At 35.8% G+C, this 24,719-nt stretch overlaps 1 protein-coding gene across 27 annotated transcripts in view; it reads right to left on the bottom strand.

Annotated features, from left to right (window-relative positions):
* Window positions 1-24,719, bottom strand: part of C2CD5 (C2 calcium dependent domain containing 5) — a 64,892-nt gene that overhangs the window by 26,832 nt on the left and 13,341 nt on the right. For 6 of the 27 annotated variants that reach the window (XM_072361594.1, XM_072361461.1, XM_072361481.1 and 3 more), the window contains 6 exons: window positions 23,970-24,121; window positions 20,992-21,186; window positions 18,413-18,498; window positions 17,411-17,443; window positions 12,788-12,896; window positions 10,972-11,037 (listed from right to left, as the gene is read on the bottom strand). In XM_072361594.1, coding sequence (XP_072217695.1) covers window positions 10,972-11,037; window positions 12,788-12,896; window positions 17,411-17,443; window positions 18,413-18,498; window positions 20,992-21,186; window positions 23,970-24,121 — 641 coding nt within the window. The remainder of the gene's footprint in view (window positions 1-10,971; window positions 11,038-12,787; window positions 12,897-17,410; window positions 17,444-18,412; window positions 18,499-20,991; window positions 21,187-23,969; window positions 24,122-24,719) is intronic. The other 21 variants (XM_072361569.1, XM_072361614.1, XM_072361560.1 and 18 more) reach the window with 10 other exon arrangements.

Here is a 24,719-nt window from a genome sequence, read left to right as displayed (position 1 = left end):
TAAGAACTGAGACAAAAATATACACCGAAAACATAAAACAGACTAAGGATTTTCATGAACTGTATTGATCATGCTAGTCTCTATCTGAGCTTACCTTCAGCAGGTTTCAATACATTCCTAGTAAAATCTCTAGGCACTGTATTTTGCCTATGAAACCAGCATTGAAACAGTTTCGATGACTGGAAAAATCAAGTGCTCAAGACTCAGATGGCTGCAGTACCTGCTATTTAGATCTCACACTTTCCAGCTTTCAAGAGCTGAGTTGTGCAGAAGTAGTAGCCCATCACATCACAGCATTGGACTTCCCACATTCACCATTCACAACCATTTTTGGTACACACAAAGCATCTTCTTTTGCATGTGTTCAGGTACAGAAATGCACAGGCTGTCCTTGCTGCCACCAGTTGACAGCAGCTTTACTATGAAACCACAGGAAATTTGGAAACACATTTTAAGGCAAAGACTACAATGACAGACAAAATGTGGTAAGCTAGCTACAGGAAGATGTGAGACCACAAGCAAGTCAATTAAATGTCATCACTAATTCTTCCTCGTAGAACAGAAATGGATCTAAAGAGACATTTTTCCATCTCCATCCAATCACAGTCAAGAAGTTTGCTTATTAATGTGTTTCTCTCTATAAAAGAAAGGTTTAACTAAGAAGAAAAAGCAGGAGCACTGATCACACAAGACACTTCTTGCTCAATTGGACTTGATCACAGACTGCTGGATGTAAGCACTGATGGAATAGCCGCTGACATTTTTGTGATTCACAGAAAAACCTGCAATGAAGATGTAAATGGACCACTGCAGTCTTTTCCCAGACATAAAGACGTAGGCAAAGGAAAGTTAATTTTATTATTACTGTTAGTTTTTTTCTTCACATCCTCAGGTACCATTTGGCAAATATTGCTAATGACCTCTCTGTTAAAAGACGTGCAAATGAAATGATGCTGTGATGAAGGAGCTGAAAATGAGCAACAAGTGAAGCAATGGGGTAAACAAATGAAGCATTGTGAAGAACAAGATTACAAGCAAGAAAATGATATTAAAATGGAACGTGGACATAGGAAAAACTGAAACAAGATGAAATGTTGCAACAGAACAAGTATGCTCAACGTAAACAGAAATGGCTGAGAGAGAAGTGACGGGTCCCAACCTCTATTACAAACACATAACTTTCTTCAACAGGAAATTTAGTACTCAAATCAAAGTTCAGAACAAGTTTTTAAGAGTGTTAACACAATTTTCTCACCTAGCCTACCTACAAGAATGCCTTATCGTAATGGAAAGTGCATACGCTTGTGAGGTTGCTCAACTAACATTTAACCCTTTACTCTAAGGATCTGTTTACCATGAGAATTAATAAAACAAACTATAGTAATGCAATGGATGATTTTCATTCTTATTAAATATAAGAACCATTTTCCAGTCATTGTCTTCGTTGCTCACAGGATCAGGCTCAATATCTTTCAAAATATAAACAATAAAAAATCCAACATATTCTCATTGTGAAAGTTCAAAAAGGTCATGCATAAACAAGTGCTTGTAAGTAGAAGACCCAGCCTCCTTTAAGACATTCAACTGAGTCACGGTATTTTCCCTTCCACAAAGGGAATAATATGAATCAGTATATTAATACTGTACATTCACACACAATTTACACGAACTTACCTTTGCATATTAAAATACAAAATGATTGTCTACAATTAAGATTAAACACTATGACATCGCAGTAATAACTTGATACAGAACACTGAATGCAGTGCAATGTGTAGCATTCAAATTCTTCTGACAAATATTTTCACAAGCAGCCTTGTTTGACACGAGCCACACAATTTCACATGGGGATGCCATTGTAGCATTTACAAGTTTAGTAAAGCTAAGGATTTACATAAACAATTAGAGGAGTTAGGGAAGCAGGATGGCATGTGTCCAGCACACTCTATATGAGTGTCTGTTGTTGTTTTTCACTAAGGCAAAAGCTTAAGAACTAAGGGTTTGCAAAGCAGATTCAGCAGACAGTAGCCAGAAACGGTGGGTATTTTGGCGCATGCTTGGATCAGGTGACAGTACAGACTGAAAACTATGGCAGCTCACTGAAATGGTTACAGAAAGTAATGGCCCTGGATTCTAGGTGGAAGCAAAAAGGCAAGCATACATAGCACTCAATCACAAGCTTTTCTAGCAAATCCATCAAGTAGTTTATAGCAAGGTTTATCTAAACTCCAAACAAGGAAGTCTGCAAAAATTACACTGCTATTACATACTCTTTATTGGAAATCAAAGACTGAATACTAACCTGCTTTCATTAATGCTTCAAAATTGGCATGATGTTTATAACAAAGTAGAAGCAAAGCACACTGTTTCTAGAGTTAAAGTCTTGAGAAACAATGCTGTGAACAGAACAGCTCTCTATAAAAATTGTGCCAACTCAAACCCTCTCCAGTTGAAACTTTTCCATATTTATTTAACAGCCTCAGTAATTACAAACACTACCTTTACTTGGTGCCCCAATTGCTCTTTTGATCCAGAAACTACCTATTTATTTCCTTCAAAATAAAGTGTTGATTTATTTCAACTGGATGATGCTTAACAGCATAGATGTTTTTTGATTCACAAGAAGCAACATCTTTCCGGAGTTATTTGTTAAGAGGCTGTCTTCAAGGCCTTTCAAGAATTAACCAGAATCAGCACTAGGGTAGGTCCATACAGATCTTTAAAACAAGAGTTATGTACATAAGAGTTACTACATTAAAAATGCTCAAAAAGCAGATCCTCAGAAAAGCTCTTTAAGTAGGAACTGTATGGTTTCATTTCAGTGCGTCATAATACTTCATACTGAAATTTAGTGAACATTTCCATTTACAACACAGCATTCCAAAATGAAAAGTACAATCACACCGGTGAGTTCTATCAACCTACAAATGATTTATTGTCCTGGCACCTCAAAAAATAGCAATAATGATAGCAAATTTAAACTCTGAATCCTTCACTAGATAGAGTCATAATCCACACTTTCCTGAGGAGGCCTCCATCTTAATAACCTCAAAGTAGCAGGAACGGGCACAGCTGCTGTGCTTTTATACTGCAAACAGAGCTTCCTTATCCTCTTATTCTCAAATCTTCTCCATTACAACCTATTAATCAGCTTATACTGGGGGGAGGGAAGGAGGGTGGAAAGAGAGGGGAAGCTGTGTGCTTTGTTTTCTGGGTGTGAGACTGGGTTTTTTAGGGGGCTGTCCTTTTCTTTTAAGAAATATCTTTGTCAGGTTTACAAGCACCTTCCCTGGAGACTCACCTCCCTGCAAGTATAATTTCATGATCTCTGGCTATCCTATAAATTAATGTATTTCCCATAACCTTTCTAAACTATTTAATAGTAAGTGTACAAAAATCTTCTTGCCCATATATCTTAAAACATGAAACTGAAGTAACAAATAACTAACTCTATAACAGACAAAGACTAATCCGAAACTTTTCATACATTCTCAAAGCCACTTCATGCATTTTTTCCCCTCCTCTTTAAACTGGTCCCTATGTTTATTTATGACACAAAGACGGGAAAATGAAACTCTTTCTTTTTTAAAAATTCAGAAACCAAAGGAAGAAATTATTGTGATTGAACACATGAAAACTATAATGCAAAAGGCAATGAATTCCTGTCAACAAAGAGAAATGGCAGACTTCCACAAAATTTAAAACTACAGATAAAACGTCCAGGCTAGAGAACAGGACTGTGTCAGTGCTGTCCTGGCACAGGAAATGAGGTCAGACAGCATGTACCTCATTTCTCAAGCCCAAATGCTGAATGAGAACAAACACAGGTTTAAGTGCTGACCTCAAAGGAATTTTCCAATTACCAAAGATGCAGCATCTATAATTAAAACTGCATCCAACTTTCACACATTTGTAGGATAAAGCATTTCAGCTAGCTGACTGAACACAAAAATACTCCTTTGCAGGACTAGTCTTCCATCAGGGTAGTCAGGCCAAGAGACTCACTCTGCAAGTATGGTCACCACAAGACTGCGGGACTACATGGAAGAAACAGTAGAGAAAAGCAGGACTGCTCCTTTCAGTGGTGGCTCACTACTGGGATGTGTTAGATTTAATAAAGATCCACTTCCAGATGGAGAAGCAAAGTTTTCTTACCAACATTCCCACTACATCTCCTGAATATTCTTTGTTCCAAATTCTGTTGAAAACCCTGTTGAAATCACTGCCAGAAGACTGGAGAATACTGATTTTTACTACAAAAGGGGAGGGGGGGAAGGGGGGAAGAGTAGCTTTAAGTATAAAACAGAATTAAATGTCTCAGTAACTTGGAGCTAGGAGCATCTCCTCTAAGATGAAAGGCTGAGAGATCTGAGCCTGTTCAGCCTAGAGAAGACTGAGGGAGGAATCTCGTTACTGTTTATAAATATCTGCAGTGTAGGAGGGAATTAAATGGACCAGGCTCTTTTCAGTAGTGCTGTGACAGGACAGGGGGAATGGGCAAAGACTGAAAAATAGGAAATTCCATACAAGGAATGAATAAGGAAAACTTTGTGCAGAGTGACAGAGCACTGGAACAGGCTGCCCAGAGCAGTGATGGAATCTCTCAAGATTCTCAAGATACTCAAGACCCACCTGGATGCTTTCTTGTGCAATCTTCCACAGGGAACTTGTCTTAGCAGAGGAATTGGACTCTATGATCTACAGAGGTCCCTTTCAACCCATGTGATTCTGTAACTTCTGTTCCTTTGGTGAATGCGTTTGCAATTTAATAAGGAATCTATGGAATTACACTTCCATACAGAAATTCTAAAATGGATTGATGCATTTTAACTGCCTCATCCCTAAAAGACAACCATAAGAATCCTAATTCAAAAGTCTGGCTCTTGGAACCCTGCTTTACCTTCTCATTAGCCAACTCTCTTACATTAGTAAACAAATTTACATTCTTAACATTCCCAGGCTTGAAGCACTCCTAACTTATTCCTAATCTCAAACAAATAATCCATGGAACATTTTAAACATTCAGATACCTGAAGATCAGCATCTCCTAAATCTTAGACTGACATCACAAAAAAATTAGCATTGTGTACTGTTCACTGTGTGACCTACATGAATTCAATTCTGTACATCTAAACAGAACATTTCAGATGAAAAAAAATCAGTAATTGGAATTTTACCCTAAAAAAAGCCAAGTCTCCATTGTTCTGCACTTTGTTTATTAGTCACACATTGCAAGCTATGTGACTGATCTTCAGAACAAACAAGCAAGAATTACTTGGACTGATCACAGCATAATTTAACCTTGTCTAGACTTTACACATCATCTTTGAGGGAAGAATTTTCCATATTGGTTCAAACAAATCTGCTGAAAAACGCTACCAAGATTAACTGCAGGGCTGTAAAGTTTATAGATCCTGTAACTTTTCCTTTTAATGATAGCTGAAGGTCTTACATGCTCAATACGTGCTGCAAAAGAGTATCATTTCTTAAAGTATTTTCTTTTTTAACGTTGTCATACCAAGCTGGCAGTAGTAATTGGGTTTATAGGAAAAGGAAATTATCATGTCATACAACTAAAAAAACTCAAATCAAATGATAACACATTTGAAGACTAAAAACAATACTGTTTTTTTACAGTACATATTAAAAATTAAACCTAAAATTAAACTATCATTAAGATAACTCTTACAAATAAAGGTTTAATCCTCACCATACTTCCCTAGCACTATAAGGTTCAAAAATGCTGTTCATGCATAACAAAATGACAAATACCATAACTAAATTGTCTCTGGAATATTAGTATGTCGGGCCTAATTGTGTCACCTTTAGTTATCATCTCAGTCAGTCATTCATTCTCTAACACTGAAGTCCTTAAAGCTGTGCACAAGGTTCTTCTACTAACAAATCGAGTGGGACGCTAAATACCATAAAGGAATGTCTTATTTGATCCTATTACAGTAACACGTACAGTATACCACTTTGACGAGCTGCTAGGTAATAAAGATACTCCTCGTTTTAACTTCTACCTGTTGCTCTGTCATTTAGGCACAGTAAATACAACTGATTTTAAAGCAAGCAATCTTCAAGGGACATCTGGAAATGATGGGACTGTCAGTCAAAACTGGAGATAATCTGCTGTAAATAAGGCACATTTTTAAAAACCACACTGTGTCTATTTAATAACTAGTATGAAAAAAAATGAAGTATGGGTGTGTTTTAAAGTCTTAAGCAAGTCCAACTACATGGAAACTTAAAGTTTGCAAGAAAGTTATTTTATCTCATACAGTCAACTGAAAGAAACACAGACAACTTCAAAAGAAAACAAGAGGTTAAACTCTCAACAAACACAGATGTTCACAGACAAGACTACCGCTTTTTGGCTGGCTGCCATGCAGACAAATTACCTCACTGAAGAGCAGAAATAAGATGATGTTATTTGGCAGAAATTCATATTGCCCCTACATTTCCTAGTCACTGTTTACACTCCTCAAGCTTTGTCCTTTACATACAGAGATCTTCCACATCCTGTACTCCTGTACCTTCACAACCACGTGTTACTGGTTTTGCTAGACAAACTGGCAGAAGAACCCTCCCTACACTTCTGAATCCAGTAAGTCTCTCCTACAGGACTTCAACGAGACTGCATGGAGACAAAACAACTCCAAAGTTACAGAAAACACTGAAAATAGTTCTGCAGAAGATCAAAGGCAGATTTCAGTGTCTGGCAGGATTTTAACTACAAAGTGAATGAGGAAAAAAAACTTGGTTTTTTTTTTTGGATGAGAAGCATGGTGTACTGAAGAACATAGTATCCAAACTAAGGAGGAAGAGAAGTGCTGTTGCTCCTAATTCAGCTCAGAAAAATGGATCTTATCCATTAACATTTACATACTGCTGTCGTTACTACCCTGCAAAGGTCAGTTAGAACTTGTATAATCTGCAACTTAGATTCCAGTTTCCTAAAACTCTGTCAGCATTTTACAAATACAAATGTTTGTCTGTTGTCTGTAGTATTTAGGAAGGTGTCATTTCAACTAGCATCGTTCTAGTTTTCTTCTAATACACCCTGGATAAAGTAAATAACTGTACAACTGTGTCTTTCCAATCATAAAGTGGCACAGCATAAGGCCGACCAAAACTCATCATAAACCATGAAGGAAAACCATGATATCAAGATAATGGTTTTAGTCAAAGCTCATGTTTTGAAATTAGAACAAGTGATCTGCAACAACAATTTTCTTCAAGACCACGGTTCTCATCTACTACCAGTTCAAACCACAGTGGTGTAATAAGCAATAGCTGCATTGAAGCATCTGTGCAAGAAAAGGCTATGCTGACTCTCACATCATTAACCAAATTACAGAGATTTTTAGATCAACTAAAACAAACTAAATAGCAGCACTTGGTATTAGGGCAAAGATTTATAAAAAAAAAGGACTTTAAGTGTAAAATGTGTTAATATATAAATCTTTATGAGAACAGCAGAATAGTCTTCTACAGACACTGACAGTGGTGAACCTCTGTTCAATTACACAGATATCTGCTCAAAACATTCTGAATGAAAAATCACACATGTGGTACAAAGGAAATTATTTCCTTAATTTAAGGGTGCATCTACTTCAAAAGAGAATATTCCAAAATCATTCACATTCATCGCAAAAAACATCTGGAAATACACACTCCTCTGAAATAAACATTTCAGAGCAAAAAAATCAGAGTAAAATATTACTGATAAACATTCTAAGTTAATACATGTGTTAATAAAGAAAGAAAAGCTGAAGATTCGTTCAGACACCATGTGGCTCTTATTCATCCTCCCTCATTCAGAAAACCCCCCTGACAACCACTGTACCATTAATCTATCAATGCACACTGACGTGTTACAAGTCAATCTGGAAATTCTTCAAGAAAAAGCTAGAGGTCAAACTTGAAATTCTGCTTTTTTTTTTTGAATAGATCTGAACAACAGCCACTTTAGACTATAATGAAAACATTCCGACATCTCCTATTGCATTTTTTTCAACTATACCACATCACCACTCCAAATAGCAATAGGAAATGTAATTTGCACTGTATGTTTGTATTTCTGCAACAGAAAAGCATTCAGTTTCAGAATCAAAACATTTCAAGCTTCCCTCTTGCCTTTTCCCATGTAAGAAACAAGTACTCTGGTGAATTTCACACTCCAATAACAGGTCAGGACTATCACACAAGGAGCTCAGAAGAGCCATGGGAATTACTTTAACAATCTTTTTTCCTTTCACGTTTCTGACTGCTGGAGCCAAAGTAGCACTGTTAGAGCAGCTCCCTGAAGCAGGAGCTTAAAAGTGTAATTACTTGAGTATACTGGATATGTTAGTCTATGAAATGACTGTATGTGAAAGTCGTATCTACTGAACAAATTTCTTTTACTTGCTTAGGAACCTTTCTTCTATTTAACCTCAAGGAAAAACTACCAAAGATCCAGACTTCTGGACCTAGAACTCCTTTCACACTTTTGTATTTTCAACACATCTTTAACATCCTTTTCCAGGATACCACAGAAAGGTAATCCAGTAGTGCCCTTGTTTCCATAAATCTGAGCTCTTGCCTCTCTACATTTATACTGCAGATTCATCTTGACCATTGCTTATTCTTAGCTTTACAAACACCTAAGAATTATGTCATTTAACTATACACAATATATATTTTAATAAGTTTATTTTCCCTTCATCAAATTCAAGCCAGTCCTTACTTCCACATTTGATTTTCAAGTATGCTCAAATCTTTGCTACTTTTCATCAATTGTTGCTGTATCTTACACAATTATATAAACAACCTCCTGACCACTAGCAAAGAAAGAAAATGAGTTTCCTTCCATATCCTTTAATGTCTGTACACAAGTTCACTGACAAGCTTAAATGAAGCTTGAACAATTTCTAAGAGGAAAATAATTTTAGCCAACTTATAGTGGTGATTACATCCTTGCTAACAGGAACATAAAGTAAATGCATAGTACTGTTTTCCTTAACCCTTAAAAGCCTCTTCTCTCCTTCAGGCCAAGCAACAAGAGACTTGGCAAGAAATGTCTGGGAGAGGGAGATGAACAGAAATCTTAGATTTCTCAGAGGTAGCAGATTTACACAACACCATCATTATTTCAGTCTAAGACAGAGTTAAACTATGTCAGCTGAACTCTACTACTAAATTTACTGCCCACCGTACATCATATACAACACCTGATCTACTGTATTCCTTCACTCTTCTTGTTCAGCAACAACCCTGGCAATGAAAAACCAATAAACGTGAACATGACTCGCTCAGTCCCTGACCAGTAAGATAAATCAAGACTGTTCAGTAGAGAGCTGCTGACACGTATCAAGGCAACAGAAATACAGACAGCTCTGGCCCTCAGGGAAGTATTAACTCTAAAATGAGTGCTCAATTTAGGTTCCTCTACTCCTGAATTTCTGCATAACCAACACTTCTGGGTATAAATGCATATAATAGAAATGCATCTTCATTCTTCTCTCACCTCTAAAGAATTCAGGTCACTGTTTTGAAATGAATTCATGACTAGCAGGCCTTTAGTTTTGTAGGCTTACATTACTGGATCACTTTCTAGCCTAGTTTAATCCAGTTTAGAGTCAGCACACAATTAATTTGCTCAATTATTCTAATAACATTTCCATAATAACACAAAACACCTTGAACCAGGCTATGCTACACCAATAATAAATCTGGAAATTTCATAACATTATTTTCATATGGAAATTCAAATTCAAAGATTCTACTTTATAACAAGAAAATAAACAAAAATAAAACAGACAAAAAAGCCATAAAACCTCCTGATTCTGATGTTCCAGGACATTTAATGTGGGAAGAAACAAAAACACAAAAATTTGCCAATGGTTTCACATACTACCTGTAACTGAACTATCTGTAAAATGAAAAAACGTATATAGATAATTAAACTAAAGTTTGGATCATGACTGTGTGCAGTTTCCAAAGACAAATACAGATGTGCAATGCAACAGTTCAGTAACAGGAAGTCAAGTTTGACTCCGAGGGAAAACAAAGCCCTCAAAGTCACCTTTTTGCCTTTTAATGTGTCAGTTTTAAAAACATCAATGCTTGGCAGGCTTCACTGACTTGGGTATTACAAGTATAGAAGTTACACCTCTTCTTCTTCTACACCATTTTGTATTTCCAGAGGGAAGAAAGGGAATGTTTGAAAAAGGAGATTGGTTTTATTTCACCCTATAAGAGGCCAGCACTTTATACTGCACCATAACTCTTCCATTTCCTCTGGAGTTGTATAAAGATGGTACATACTTTAATCCCTAAAACAGCATAAAAAGTAGAACACTGGGGCTTTTTCACATTAAGTTTTAAAGAGATTTAAAAGCTTAAAGAATTCTGCTGTAAAACTTGCAAAATAATTCTATCTTAAAACACAAGATTTATGAACCAGCACATTCTAGACTACACACTACCCTCCCAGAAAAGACCATCTTCTTAAGACTATTTTTCTGGCTTTCAGCATACTTTATGCCTAATATTCAGAATAAACATATTCATTGACTTCCTGAAATTAGGAGAAGTACAGCCATTATTAAAGAAAGTGCAAGATCATGCAAAATAAAAGAACAGCAAAAATAATAATAAAAATAAAAATAACATTTGACACGATCCCAGTTGTGTAAAATCAGAATCCATTCTCTCTACTCAGCTTACTTGTTTTCTAGACCAAAGGCTTTTCAGATTAGTATAATATTAATCTTAGGAATACTATTTTATACTAGAACAAAGTTTTGCAATTTTAAAGAAAGCCTTTAACAACATTAGAACAAGACATTGAGGCATGTTACCGTTAAACAGATTTAAATTTGAAGCATTAACCTAATTAATATCCTACAGTATATCTAAGAACTTCACTGAGCTGCCATAATTTCTGTCAGCGTATGTAGTACTGAATGACTAGTAAAATACCTGAATTGAAACTATTCCAGTCTAGCAGTTTGTATGATCTTGTGTTACCCATAATTCCGACAAAGGCTGAGTTCAAAACAGCAAATTAGTAGATCAGTTATAGGAGCAGAATAGTGAAAAAAAAAACTACCAACAAGAACACAATTGACAACATCACTCCACAGGAACTGGAAAGACACAGACAGCAGAGTTAATAAGAGGCTGAAATAGAAAGGGAAAAAAGGAGCATGCTATAGCAATCTAGCACTAGGCGTGATCAAAGTGTACAATAAATAGCAATTAATGTGTAATTGGTAAGTTCTCAAACAACCTCTTTTAGTCTTTTTTTCCGTCTTCTATAATTTCCTGCATATTCACTTGCCAACTTACGTAATTTAATTTATAAACACGACTCAAATGCTTTGTATGACCATCACCACATCAGATATTTTTTTTCCTACTCGTTCACCTTCCCTCCCACTGGCACGTCCCTTCACTCTCCTTTTTCAGTTTTCATTTGTTTGCAATATAGCAAGATTGAAGTATCATTTATGTTACATACACTCGTCAGGAGCAATACAAAAATCACACAAAAAAACCACCTTAAAGTTGCAAGAAGTCAGTTAACTTTGCAAATGTGCATTTCTATTTTACATTTTTTTCCTGCTTTCAGGTTTTTTCATTGTCTTATCATATAGTAAATTTCACACAAAAGTGCTCTGTATCATAAATGTAATCTGTACACGATACGTCATATCTGTATCATACATGTCAAAATACAGACAGCTTGAGACAAATTTGCATTGGAAAAGAACAAATTACACATCGACATTACTCTTTGTATTCTTAATATTAACACTCTTAATATTCTCTCTACTTCATAAATAAAAGCTTACAAATAGGGGAAAAAAAAGAACAACATTCTGCACTCAGATGCTTTGAAAATTTCCTAATGTAGTTCAATTGAATTCAAATCAAGTCTGGGATTTAATTTCATATTATCAGTTTAATCCAGGAACAATCTTCCTGCTTCAAGAATCACCTGCCCTGAGGGAAAGGGGAAAGATTTCTGGTTTTCTTTTTTTTATTTTATTTTTAATGTTTTATTACTCCTGGCCAGTGCATGCAAAACTACTACAAGTGCTACTGTATAGCTGTACTCTCTTATCTGTTTACATTTTAAGTGCACTCTTTAACTCCAACTTCTTACAGAGCATTTCTACTTGTCTCAGTTAATATAACATCAAAAGTATTCAGAGTCTCACAATGTTGATTTCAGCGACATGCAAAATGCATGTTCCATTAATGGAGTTCCCAAGCTAATATTAAACAAAAACATTTAAAAACTGTTCTGTATATGTATTTTATGTAAAAATATATCACTCTAAAGGTCTTACCAACTAAGATTAAAAACACATATTGAGCTAGAATGCAGAGATTAGTCTTAAGGATTTCAAAGAGCTAAACATTAGAAAACATTTCTAACTATATATAAGTATTTCATCTGATTTTTGTTAGAAAGGAAAACTTGCATCATGCTTTAATATTCAGAAGTAGCCAAAAAATAACTGAAGTCTCCATAATTCAAAGACAGTTCTTGATATGAAGTTACTGGATCCCACATACTTTAGAATTCCACTAACTTGACGAGGGATTTCTCACTGAAGACAAACCATCTGAGAGCCTACTATTTTTCAAGCTTTAATAATTATTCTTAGTGTACACTGCTAGAACACATTTGTAATAATAAAAATAGTACTACCTCATAACACTTTAAGGATAAGAAGTACATGGTCATCACGATAGAACTTAGGCAAGATGTATAGTGTCAACGTACCAGGATTGTGAATGCGATCCAAGAGCTTCACAGAACGGGCACTAACAACGCCGCCAACGTGGATAAGGAAGCCTGGTGGAAAGGCCGTCAAGGTAAAAAATGGAAATTCCTGTCACAATTAAAAACAAACATCAAATGACTGTTCATCAACTACCACTAATTGCCACTAAACATGCAGTGAACTGGTCATTGCCCTGAAATACAAATAAAGCAGTTACAGAGGGCCAAACGTATCCTTCAGGCTTACTAGGCACTGTGTAACCATACATCCTCACATACCAACAGTGTAAGAAAAGCAGAGTTATTCTAAAATTGTAATAATACTTTTCCCCCATAGAGTTGCATCCTAACATAGTATTAATTAGTAATCAAAGCCTTACACGTTTGAGTTAACAGAGCTTTTATCGGTCTGCCTTTAAGAAGGCAACTAAACAACCAAAGTATGTAGGTTGATAAAAAATAAAGGATTACTTTTTCTCCATTTTCTAGGGCTTACTGTTACATCTGAATGCAGTTCGATCCCGAAGAACAGGGTAAAGCTAACTGCAGTTTTGTAAGAAAAGTGGAGGAACAGGAGGACACATCTACAAATATATTAGCAGATTGCTCTGTGAGTGTCATAAGCTCTAAAGATAAGAAGTAAACATTCACTTTTTGGAATAAAGCGTAAGCCTTCTATGAAATGCAACTAAGTTCTTAAGCCAAGGAAATTCACTTCCAATTTCATTTGTTTAAATGAGTTTTACAAATTCATAATTGAAAACAGTTATTAATAAGTTTTTGCGACAGCCTGAAAATGTTCATACAAAAGGCCATTGAGAAATAAATAGCGATTTGTCATGTAAATACATGACAAAATCCTTCATATTCAAATGTGGTGAACCCCAAAATGGGAAGATTTTATTTTCTACAGCATTACACACTCTATAGCATATTTATGGGGGGAAAGGTGACAGGTTAGTGTTCAGCAGTTCTCAACAGAGAGGCAAAAATACAAAGACAAATCATGCAATCACAGTTTGTGTTGTGGTGAATGGATAAAATAAACAGCGTAACTGTATATGAGAGAAAGTACAGCACACATTCCTTTCTCACATAATTGAAGCACTTCCAGTACAGTGCAACTGAGATTCCACCTAACAGTATACATGCTGCAAATTAAATGAGGACCGTGGTTCTTCCAGCAATACATGGCATGAAAGGCCTTTTGAGCAAAAATCCAAGGCATTTTTTTCTGCATTTTCACTTCTTTTACAGGATTTCAGAACTGTGGCAAATTTTGTCATCAATAACAATACTGTCAACCCAGGGTGACTCCATTGAAACTATTCCCAAACTGCAGCAGGGGAGATTCAGGCTGGACATGAGGAAGTATTACATCTCAGAAAGCGTGGTCAGGCACTGGAATGGACTGCCCAGGGAGGTGGTGGAGTCACCGACCATGGGGGTGTTCAAGGAACAACTGGATGTTGTGTTGAGGGACATGGTTTAGTGGCAGCTATTGGTAATAGGTGAACGGTTGGACTGGATGATCTTTACAAACGGATAATGTGTACAAATTCCAGTACAGCTTTGTCAACTGTTCAGTGACTCACAACACAGTGATAATATTTTTTCTCCTGTGTAATTCCATGACAGCCATTATGCATAACTTAAAAATATACTAAATACATACGTATACAGCAAACATACATTTGCTGTGTCCCCTGAATAGTTATCCTGCATTAGCAATGTTAAAAAATGAATAACTAGTTCTCTTAGAACTGTAGAAACTGATTATAGAAAGTTCAATGCATGCTATCTATGAAATATACATATATTGACTCTTAAGCTATGCTTAGTGTATGTAGTGAACAAAGTAAATGCTTTCACTCTGTGCTCTAAAGTACAAGGAAATCAAATGCTTATTAATCTGTATACAGAAGCTACTTCACACATTTTTGTAAGGCCTCACACAGCAAGTAACTGTAATATGTTCAGACACACAGCCTGCTTAGTTTACAAACTAGGAATAAATGACAGCATCATTTTGTCTCAATCAGTACACTCAGATGCATTCGTTATTGCATATCTAATATGCTAAAATTAGGCCTATGCCCTCTAAATTAATTTCACCCAGAAACAACTCTTAAGAACTCACTGAAGTACTCACACATGCTCTTACTCCACTGACAAAGTGTCCTACTCCCTCTGATGCACGTATGGCTGTTACTTACAACAGCCTTTTATTTCTATTTTCCCCAAGCTCCCTCAGAAGGGTTTATTTCTTATCATATTACTCAACATACCACAAGACCCAGACTCAACTACACGTGGTGATCTGTAATACTTCAAGAAGTTTAAAACCATTCTTGTTGCATAGAAAACAGATTTTCTTTGAATCAGATGCCATAGTTGTGTATTATAAATTTCCACCATTCCTGTACTTTGCAGTGGATAAGGTGGCACAAACACAGAATCTTCCCCTGTATGAAGACAAGATGACCTTAATTTTTCAAGCTACAACTGAAGACAGCCAACTATTTTTACCAATACTAAAAGGTAAATTGGGTGCTGGACTCAGTGATCATTATGGATCCCTTCCAACTCAGCATATTCTGCGATTCCAATTCGCTACATCATTTCTCAGTTATTGACTACATGGACTCTCAAACAAGTAAATCATTGATTTAACCCTTGGAACTACACACATTTGGAGAAAGCTTGATGAGGTTACAAGAAAGTCATTGCCATGTTTAATACAGTGCCTTAAAACACTTGTGTGCATACATACATGTATTGCTAGTATTCAAACTGCATTTACATACATTACACAAAAAAATAATGGAAAAGCACATGGAACAAGGCTACACGCACACACACACACACACACTGGTGCTAGTGCCAGGAAAGCAGTTCTCAGCCTTCTATCCAGCCATTCCCTTATTCCTACCATGGTACCACTCCCTCAGGTAAAGCCTGTGATGCTGATAGATACACTGAGCCCGAGTAGTGATCTCATCCATACCAAAATACTGTTGATTTCCAATTTGAGTTACCTTTTCTAGACATGTTTGCTATGCCTTTACACCAGATGGCCAAAATATCTCGTAATTTTTATTTCAAATGAACTGAGGGGTGGGCTGGATAGGAGTAAGAAGTCACTGGAAAGAGAAGTTGCTTAGGTCAGCAGAGCAGCCAAAAAGAATCAGAGAGAGAACTGCGTTGTAACACAACAGTGATCCAGCAGTGCTCTTCACAGATGAATATCAGTGGATCTCTGCTTTGTAAAGGCATCAATAAAGATCTCTCAAGCACTTGCAGAATGCAAATACGGAGGAGTAACAACATTTGTCCAAGTTGAGTTTGAAAGAAACATGATTTACAATCAAGAGCAGTGCTTGACTGCATCTGCAAAAACAGACACAAGCTAATTTTTGCCTACTGACAGAGGCAATACACATTTCTAAGCAGAAGGACACAGAAAGGTAGCTGTGTCATACAGTTAACACTTGCAGTCAACAGGGATCCTGTGAAGTGCTAAAAATATATTTATATTAAACAACACATGTACACATTTTCCATGGCTGGTGTACTTTCCCAGGAAAAAAGTAACCATTAAGATAATTCTTCTAACACAATCTCTTCTGATTTCCAATTCACGTTATTAAGTAACAGATTAACACATATTTGATTAAAAAAGCTGATGAGACACCCAGTTAAATGAACCGTTTATAAAACATGCCTTAGAACTATCCATGTGCTCTAATATTCGAAAGCTTACTATGTGCTCATCACATGTGGCAATGTAATATATCAATTTTACTCTTTGCCTAAGTGCTCCCCTAAATAATCCTCACAGGTAACTACAATGCACTATGCACGTGTGGAGCAGTGAAACAGACAAAATATTCTTCTGAGTGTCAAAGACATTTTGAGCTCAGTGCTTCTCCCCCACCCTTCTGATTCATTCTAAGTATCTGAAAGAGGAAAAGAGCAACAAAAAACAAATCCAACATACAATTATCAGAAGGACAACAGGAGCCATTTTTTGTGTGTCAATTAACAGTTTTCCTGCTTTGCTACATACTGATCATCTCAGAATTAGTAACAAATTCAACATGTTTCCACCTCATTTTATGGTATTTCTTCAACTTGGCAGTATACAGTACATATTTTACCAAAGTAATTTGCAAACAATTCAAATTCCAGATATACGTTAACTGTACTGATTCTACATTCTTAATTGTTTTTAAGAAGCTTCCTGAAGAAATAATCGATAAGCCATGAAACGTCTGAAATGTTAGGAAAAAAAAGGTAAGAGAGAGAAATGGATCTTTTTGAAGATCATTTTTTTTTTCCTCCAAGCTACAGCATTAAAAGCAAAGCTATGGATTTGTATTTAAAAGAGAAATTATAACTGAAATGTATGAACATGCAAAATATAAGCTAAGCCAAGTATATCTGATAAATGCTTTAAAATGAAAGAAAAACGTAATATACAAAATTCCTGCATAAGCAAGATTCCAAAGAAATCTAAAAAAACCTCACAAAGAAATTCAAAAGATTAGAAATAATTGCTTAGAAATCTTCAATACCAATAAAAAAAAGCTACAAAGAGTCACACAATGTTGAAGAACATACCCGCCTTCTACAGAACCTATGAGGCGATCCTCTCTTAGCAATGGACAACACAAGAAATGAAAAGAGAATCATCCACTTGACTCAAAATAGCAGCTATTCACTTCTATTTCATAGATGCAGCTGATTTTGTTTTCAACAACATACACAGGCTCTACATAAGTAGCTCAGGTATTCAGGATTTGTAATTAAAATCATTTATTCTTTTTCCCCAGATAGCAGAATATTCCACATTTCTTCCTTCAAGACACCTCGTTAATAACACAGCATTTTAACCATAGCAAAATACGTTGTAAAAACGTTGCAAAGACCTCGTAAACATTTTTAAACAATTGAAAGGAGTTTAAAATACTGTTTTTATTTTGCTCTGTATTCAGTATAGATTAATGGCATATAAAAAAAAAATTGAATTTTTGGTCATACAGAGTTTCTTCCAAAACTTGTAAACCCCTTTCACTGTTTGGGAACCGAACTGTTTAAGTTATCATCTTACAAAGGCTACATGCACATCATTTCATGCAGAACAAACAAGGCTGAACTACTATGCAACAACTCTATTTTCTTCCAAACGCCAGTTTTCTCAGTTAATTACAGGACTTTCACCTAATTCAAAGTTATTTCATGCTTCTGACTCTGACTTCTACAAAATTTCAACTAAATATGTGACAGTAAAATATTAAATGCACACATGCACCTATAACTTAGACAATGAACAGCAGGAACTTATGCTGTAACTTTTTTGTAATGCCCACTGTAATCATTTGAGTATAAGCACTAATGTGCATATATTACACACTTATTTCCACTACTCCTCTGGCTTCAATAATATATTAGAATTCAGGTAAGTTTTTTTAATTATTAAATGTCTATTAAATACTCAACATCTATAGTAAACTTTCAGACAAAAAAAGATGGGCATCTTTTAAAATAGACCATAACAGACAACCTACTGCAAGCTTCATTTTGTCTTTAGTACATCAGAAATGTAAGTATAAAATGTCTTACCCTTTGTTCCAGAGCTGACTGAGTCTGCTGTCTTAAAAGAGTTTTAAACGGCCCCCCTTCTTTTCCAGCACTCCCACTGCCCATTCCTAAAGAGTACCAGTACAAATGACATTTAAAAGAAATAAATGAAAACATATTATCATTTGCAATCAAACTTCAATTTAAAAATATATGAAGCTGTGATTGAAAACATACAAACTATTCCCTTAAATTTCCAGGAAAAAAATGCTGAGCATCACAGTTTAAGCATTTGGGTTTTGTGAATGGGGCAGAGTAGGAAGGTGATGGGTTTTTTAGTTTATTTTTAAAATGCCTAGAAGTGTTTTTAATCACTATAGATTTGGTTAAAAATTTCCTGATCTAAGACCTTTTCCTGATATCAGCCTGAGTGAAAAAGGCTTCAAAACACAATGGCTTTTAAGATCTGGGTCTGCAATTCTTTTGTACAACAAAAAGCTTTAATTTCAATCTAGAATCATAGAATGGCTTAGGTTGGAAGGGACCTCAAGGATCATCAAGCTCCAACCCCACTGCCACAGGCAGGGCCAGCAACCTCTACATTTACTAGTATATATAGATATAGATTTCCCTTCCATAGAAAGCTTCATCATTAGAGTTCCAGAGTCCTTGCCTAAAAAGGGCTGCAAAGTTACCATTAATACTACACTGTTGAACAACTCTGCTGCATCCCTCTGTTGTAAGCTATACTTCTCTACTTGCATTACTGGTTTAAAAAAAGAAAAAAAAGAAAAAAGAAAAAAAAAACCTGCCTTCCAGAATTTCAGTGTAACCAAGTCACCTAACTGACAGGAGGTGACTGCACACTATTTCAGCAGCAGCTGTGCATTGCATGAGTGAGACTGAAATGAGAATTGCAAAGATAACACAAATCCTTTGAACTGAAAAATACAGCAGTGGTATTTATTTAACATGAACACCATGAGATGTTCACTCATTTGATTCAGTGAGACAAATTTAGCAATACTGCTCAGCATTTCAAACTGCCACACTTATCTGATCGCTACATTTTCATACACATAACCTGCAGGTCATCTGTAAATAAAAAATAACAAATAATCTTGCATATCACGGGTAATTGTTCAGTTTCTTTTTCTTTTGCATATTTTACTTCCACCTCCAGCCCCTGATTCGGGAACTTCTCTGAAGAGCTGTAAAATTTATCAGATAGATAAACATCTTTGTCAACAAGGATCTGTTATGAAGGCACAGTATTCTTAACTGAGCGCTGCGAGATGCAGGTTATATGCATAACTGTATCATTTGCTCTACAGTTAGAAAGCAAAAAAAAGTAAAAAATAAGCACATACCAAGATTGTGTTTTTCCTACAATAAACACAATACTGGTGAATCACATTTTCTTGGTAATATTTCATGCCTAAAAATATGCTATCACTGGTGTTTTGCGTCTCTAAAACCATCAGTGCTAACTGGACACTGCAATAACATGCACCTAAATTCAGGAAAGCACTAAGAAAAAGGATAAAGAACAAAAAGACGTGTCAGGAGCAAGATGAAGTACAAACACTCTACAGTGCAAACACTTGTGAGTGAAGGCAAGATTTTCTTTTACAGTAATTCTAACTAATTAAAACACTTGGTAGGTACCTTTCTCTTGTTAAGCATCAAATAAACATGAATGAGATTGTACATATACATCAAAGTGTACTTACTTCTAAGAAAATACAGGGAGATCTAGAAATACTGATCTTAATACACGTTAATTTCATTTCTAACATTGGCAAAAAATAACCAGGCTCTCACTGCCATTTAATTACACATACTTTAAGTATATACTATGTATATTACATATACTACATAAAGACTATAACTACTAATGAACATTTTTAGCTGTTCTTGGATAAGGAAACAATAAGATTAGTATCTGTATAGTCCCATTAAACAAGTTTTAATTGCTTTTAACTATTTGGTGTTGATCTAAATATTATTGTCAGGGACTATACAATAATAAATACAGACAAACACAGCATCAACACTGGACAAAAAAAAAAAAAAATCAAACTAATTAGAGTAGATTCTACAGAAAAAAAAGGCACTAGTATCAACTGAACAATTTAAATGCATGCCAATGGAATGGAAAAAGGTGCAGTACGAATAAAGTCTGTACAAACTTTGCTTGATGCACATTAAAGAGCAGAGCTGCTAGCCATCTGATAGCCATAATTCCAAAAATTATGAACGAATTAATGAGCAAGTGCTTGTTCCATGCAAAACAGAGTAACAACAAGCTGAAGGGAATGAGAAGGGGGAAATAAAAAGTCAATTAATTTAGTCTAGTTACCAAAGAAAATTGGGAGGGGAAACGAGGAAGTTCTTTAGCGTGAATTACATGCTTCAAATCCTCTACGGCGTGAAATTCTGAAGCTGTTACAAGCTTCTAGGGCACAGCTGAGAGATGGTATGGATAGTCATGTAGCCAGCAGTTTTCAGAGGCTAACAAAAACATCGGGTTATAGAAGGCTGTGTGTTAAATGTCCCTATATCAAATAGCAACAACATTTGCTTAATATGTTTAAAAGGCCATAATAGATTGATCCTACCAGAAGCAGCCAGAAGCAGCTCTTCAGTGAAAGAAACACTTTTCCTCAGAACAACTGGGCTGACATGGCTAGAGTGTAGAGGGTAAAGGCTAGACCCCGAGAGGAGGAGACAGGACTTTTTAAGATGTGGGGAATCACATGAGAGTGTAGGGGAGCTGGGAAACAGGAAAATCCTAGGTCCCTGTGGGGAAGGTGCTGTGGAGGAAAGTAATAGAGACAAAAAGATGTAGATTCAGAAGATGACTAAAGAAACAGAAAAAAAAGAAAACAAAATGAAGCATTTTTTTTTTCCTCCAAATGAACCCACACTCACTGCTAAACTATTCCTCAACATACAAAGAAATGGAATGACAGTACAGCTACACAATATGAATGAGAAGCACGTTACCAAAAATCACAAGCGGATTAACTTTATTTTTAAATTTTATTAAAAAGCCTTGGTAATCTAACATTTATTTTAAATTGTGTACAAAATTTGATTAGGTGTTATGGAATAAAGGCTAAATAAGAGATTACTTCCATCACTTCAGTGTAAAAAGTTCTTTGGAGCCTTATATTCTGTTGAATTCTAAGGTCCCAGCAAGAAAAGGAGCTCCCACCTTTTCAATTTCCTCCAAATATCACATCAAGCAATATGCTATGTTTTTCAACAGCTTAATAATCCTATTAGTTTGCAGCGGCACAAAATAGATCGCTACACACAGAAGAAATCCAGTTTCAAACCAAAATAAGCCTTCTCACAAGTGAAAAAGTTCCCCTTCTATTTAGGGCATATACAGACCAGAACTTACAATGCAACCAAGTCTGTATTTTCTGTAAGAAAATACAGAGACTGCATAGCAGTCTCCTGATTTGGAGCTACTGAAAACTGGCTGCCTAAGCAGATCCAAGTTTCCATCTCTCCTGTTTAACTATTCACGCTGTGAAATTGTGGTATCTGCACTCTCTTTTCCAGGTCAGTCTCCATCTAAAGCACGTGAACATACCGGCTACCTGACTGAGAAATAAAACACTATCGTGTATTGCAGAAAAATGAGGAAATATTTTTCACATCAGTCAATCTGGTATCTAAAACGTTACGTTTAACAGATTGTGTCAATACAACAACAGATACTGTTTTAGCACTAACCTTTCTTAACTTTCACAGGGAAATATTCCAATAACATTACAGTTCTTGGAAAGGAAAACAGAGGTCCTAACACGTACCATGCATTGTTAGAAGCAACAGAATGAATTCAGTACATTATGGAAACATATTCTGTATTTTATTTTGTATAGTATTTCAGGTAAAACAAATTACTAAGTGATGTTGTTCTCTAAGCTACTGAGATTCAGAATTTAGTATGAAACACCCAGATAGTGAACTTTAAATGCAGCTGGCAGATCTTCTTAAGACAAGATTCAGCAGCAGAGTTAAAAGCTGATAAAAAGTGCTAGGTAAGCAAAAGTAAACCCACTGTTAGATCTGATACTAAAAAGACAGGCAGAACATGGGTTTGCTTTCTCTACATACTTCAAAATTCCTAAAAGGTGGCAATTATACAATCTGGTTTAATGATAAACAAATGAATCAAAAGAGAGGGCCCATCCAACTACAAAACATTGCCAGCAACCAAGTTACGGTTGCTGCTTCAAAAACTTGACAAATACAAAGCCTGCTGCCACCTTCATAAATTCAGAATATTGACACCTACAGATACAACCACCATTATTACATTTTAATCCTTTACACCACAAGGTCCATACCATGAAAACCGGATCAAAACAAACACATCTTCAAATACTCAATAAAACAAACACACTCATCATCACGTACACAAAAGGACCAATAAAGAAAGCAGTAATGTGGGTTTTTTGGCTTTGTTTGCTTTGTTGTCATTTCTTTGGGCCTTCTTTTTTGTTTGTTTGTTTCTTTGTTTTGGTTGGTTTGGTTTGTTTTTCTAAACAAGAAGGAGATGACAGAGCTAAGAATGACATCTTCCTTATCTGGAACATCTTTCAACAGAAATTTGGAGAATGAACTAGGCAAAACATTTAATACAAGTGCATGCGAATGCAGTATGACACTTATCTGCTGAGGAGAATTCTTGAAAGGTTCTTGGAAGGGATGCTATCAGGTAAAGCTGAATCAACTACTTTAACACACTTTAAAAATTGTCATGATTAGATGGAAATGAGAATGTTCTGAGCTCCAAATACCACAATTTAAAACACCATTTTAAAAACAACCATGCTTTTATAAACAATTCTGCAACATTTTAGCACTACACTGGTAAAACTCAGGGCACTGGCCACATAATAATAAACAATATAATTCCTTGAGTTGTGCTGACATTGTTACTGCCATGATTGTCACTGCAGACTAAAAAGAAAAAGGGAAGAAGAAAACAAGCTGAAGAAATTTTGATAGAACAAGGAAGAAAAATGCTTTTAGATGATGACTGGAGTATTATGTAGGTTACCTTCAACAATTAGACTGTGTGTGTAACTTCCATGTGCCAAGAAAATTTAAGAGGCAGCAGCTGCATGATTTCTACTATGGCATTTGCAAGAGGGAGTTAAATAGTCACAGAGATACGTATACAACAGTACACCTACAGCACAATACATAATGCTAGAAAATTACAGCTTTAGTAAGAACACTGCCAGTTAACATATTATGGTGAGAAATGAACTCCCACGATCTGTATGTAATATGAAATGGAGGAAATAAGAAAAAGATGATTACTTCAGACACCCTTAATGCTCTGCATTATTTTATTTAGGACTAAACATAGTTGTGCTCCACGTTAGTGGAAACATAAGGCAGGATTTAAATTTTCAGGCTACGGAAATTCTCTTGTGCACTAAAGTGCTACCTGAAGTCTCCAATTTCAACATAATTTTGATAACTTAAATGTCAAAAAGCAAAAAGAGGTTGAATGAAAATATAAAAAGAGAAACACAAATTAAACAAAAAGTGGGTGGAAGCGCCTTACCAGTTTTGGGTGTCAAACTCAAATCTGTGTCAGAAGAAGAGGACTGTCGACTGTAGGACTTGGAAGGTGAAAAGGAATAGGTTTGGTTTTTCAGAGGGGTGGAGGGTCCTGATGAATGAGTATTGGGATTGGGATCTTCATTGAAGGGAATCCTGCCAGAAGAAGGTGGAAACACATTCAGTAATCCTGTGCCAAAGGACCTGGCTGACAGCAGCATGATCCAAACACCAGGATGGGGTTGGGGCAGGGCCAGCAGCTATTCCTTAGGTGCGAAATTGGGGATGAGGCCAAAGGCAAATGCTGTTTAACCACTCAGCACTCTACAGATAGATGCTGATAATCTACGATGAAACAATTAAGCCAAATGAAAGGCATGAGATGGGACCAAAAAAAAGAATATATATATGCAAAAGAAAAAATTGAAAACAGTTCATGGCTTAAAAATCTAGTCATATACACAATGTTTTAGTTAGTTTAATGAAGAAAAATGATTTCAAGTTATATTTGTGTTTATACATATCCTTACATTTATATGTATATACACATATATACATTTTAAGAAAAAAAAATAATAATGTTTCCTTATCCTATAGCATCAACAGCATGCCACAGCTAAAAACAGAGCAAAGAGGAGAATCTTTATGGGTACAGCTATATTGACAAACAGTTCACTTACGCACAGATTGACTTACCTGCTCTCCAAAGCTGTCTCTTCCACAAATGGCACATACCCTTCATATAACCACTTTA

Source organism: Excalfactoria chinensis, chromosome 1 (genome assembly GCF_039878825.1).
Source record: "Excalfactoria chinensis isolate bCotChi1 chromosome 1, bCotChi1.hap2, whole genome shotgun sequence".
NCBI lineage: Eukaryota > Metazoa > Chordata > Aves > Galliformes > Phasianidae > Excalfactoria > Excalfactoria chinensis.
The sequence above is the reverse complement of the archived record's forward strand: the minus strand, read 5'-3'. Positions and strand labels throughout refer to the sequence as shown.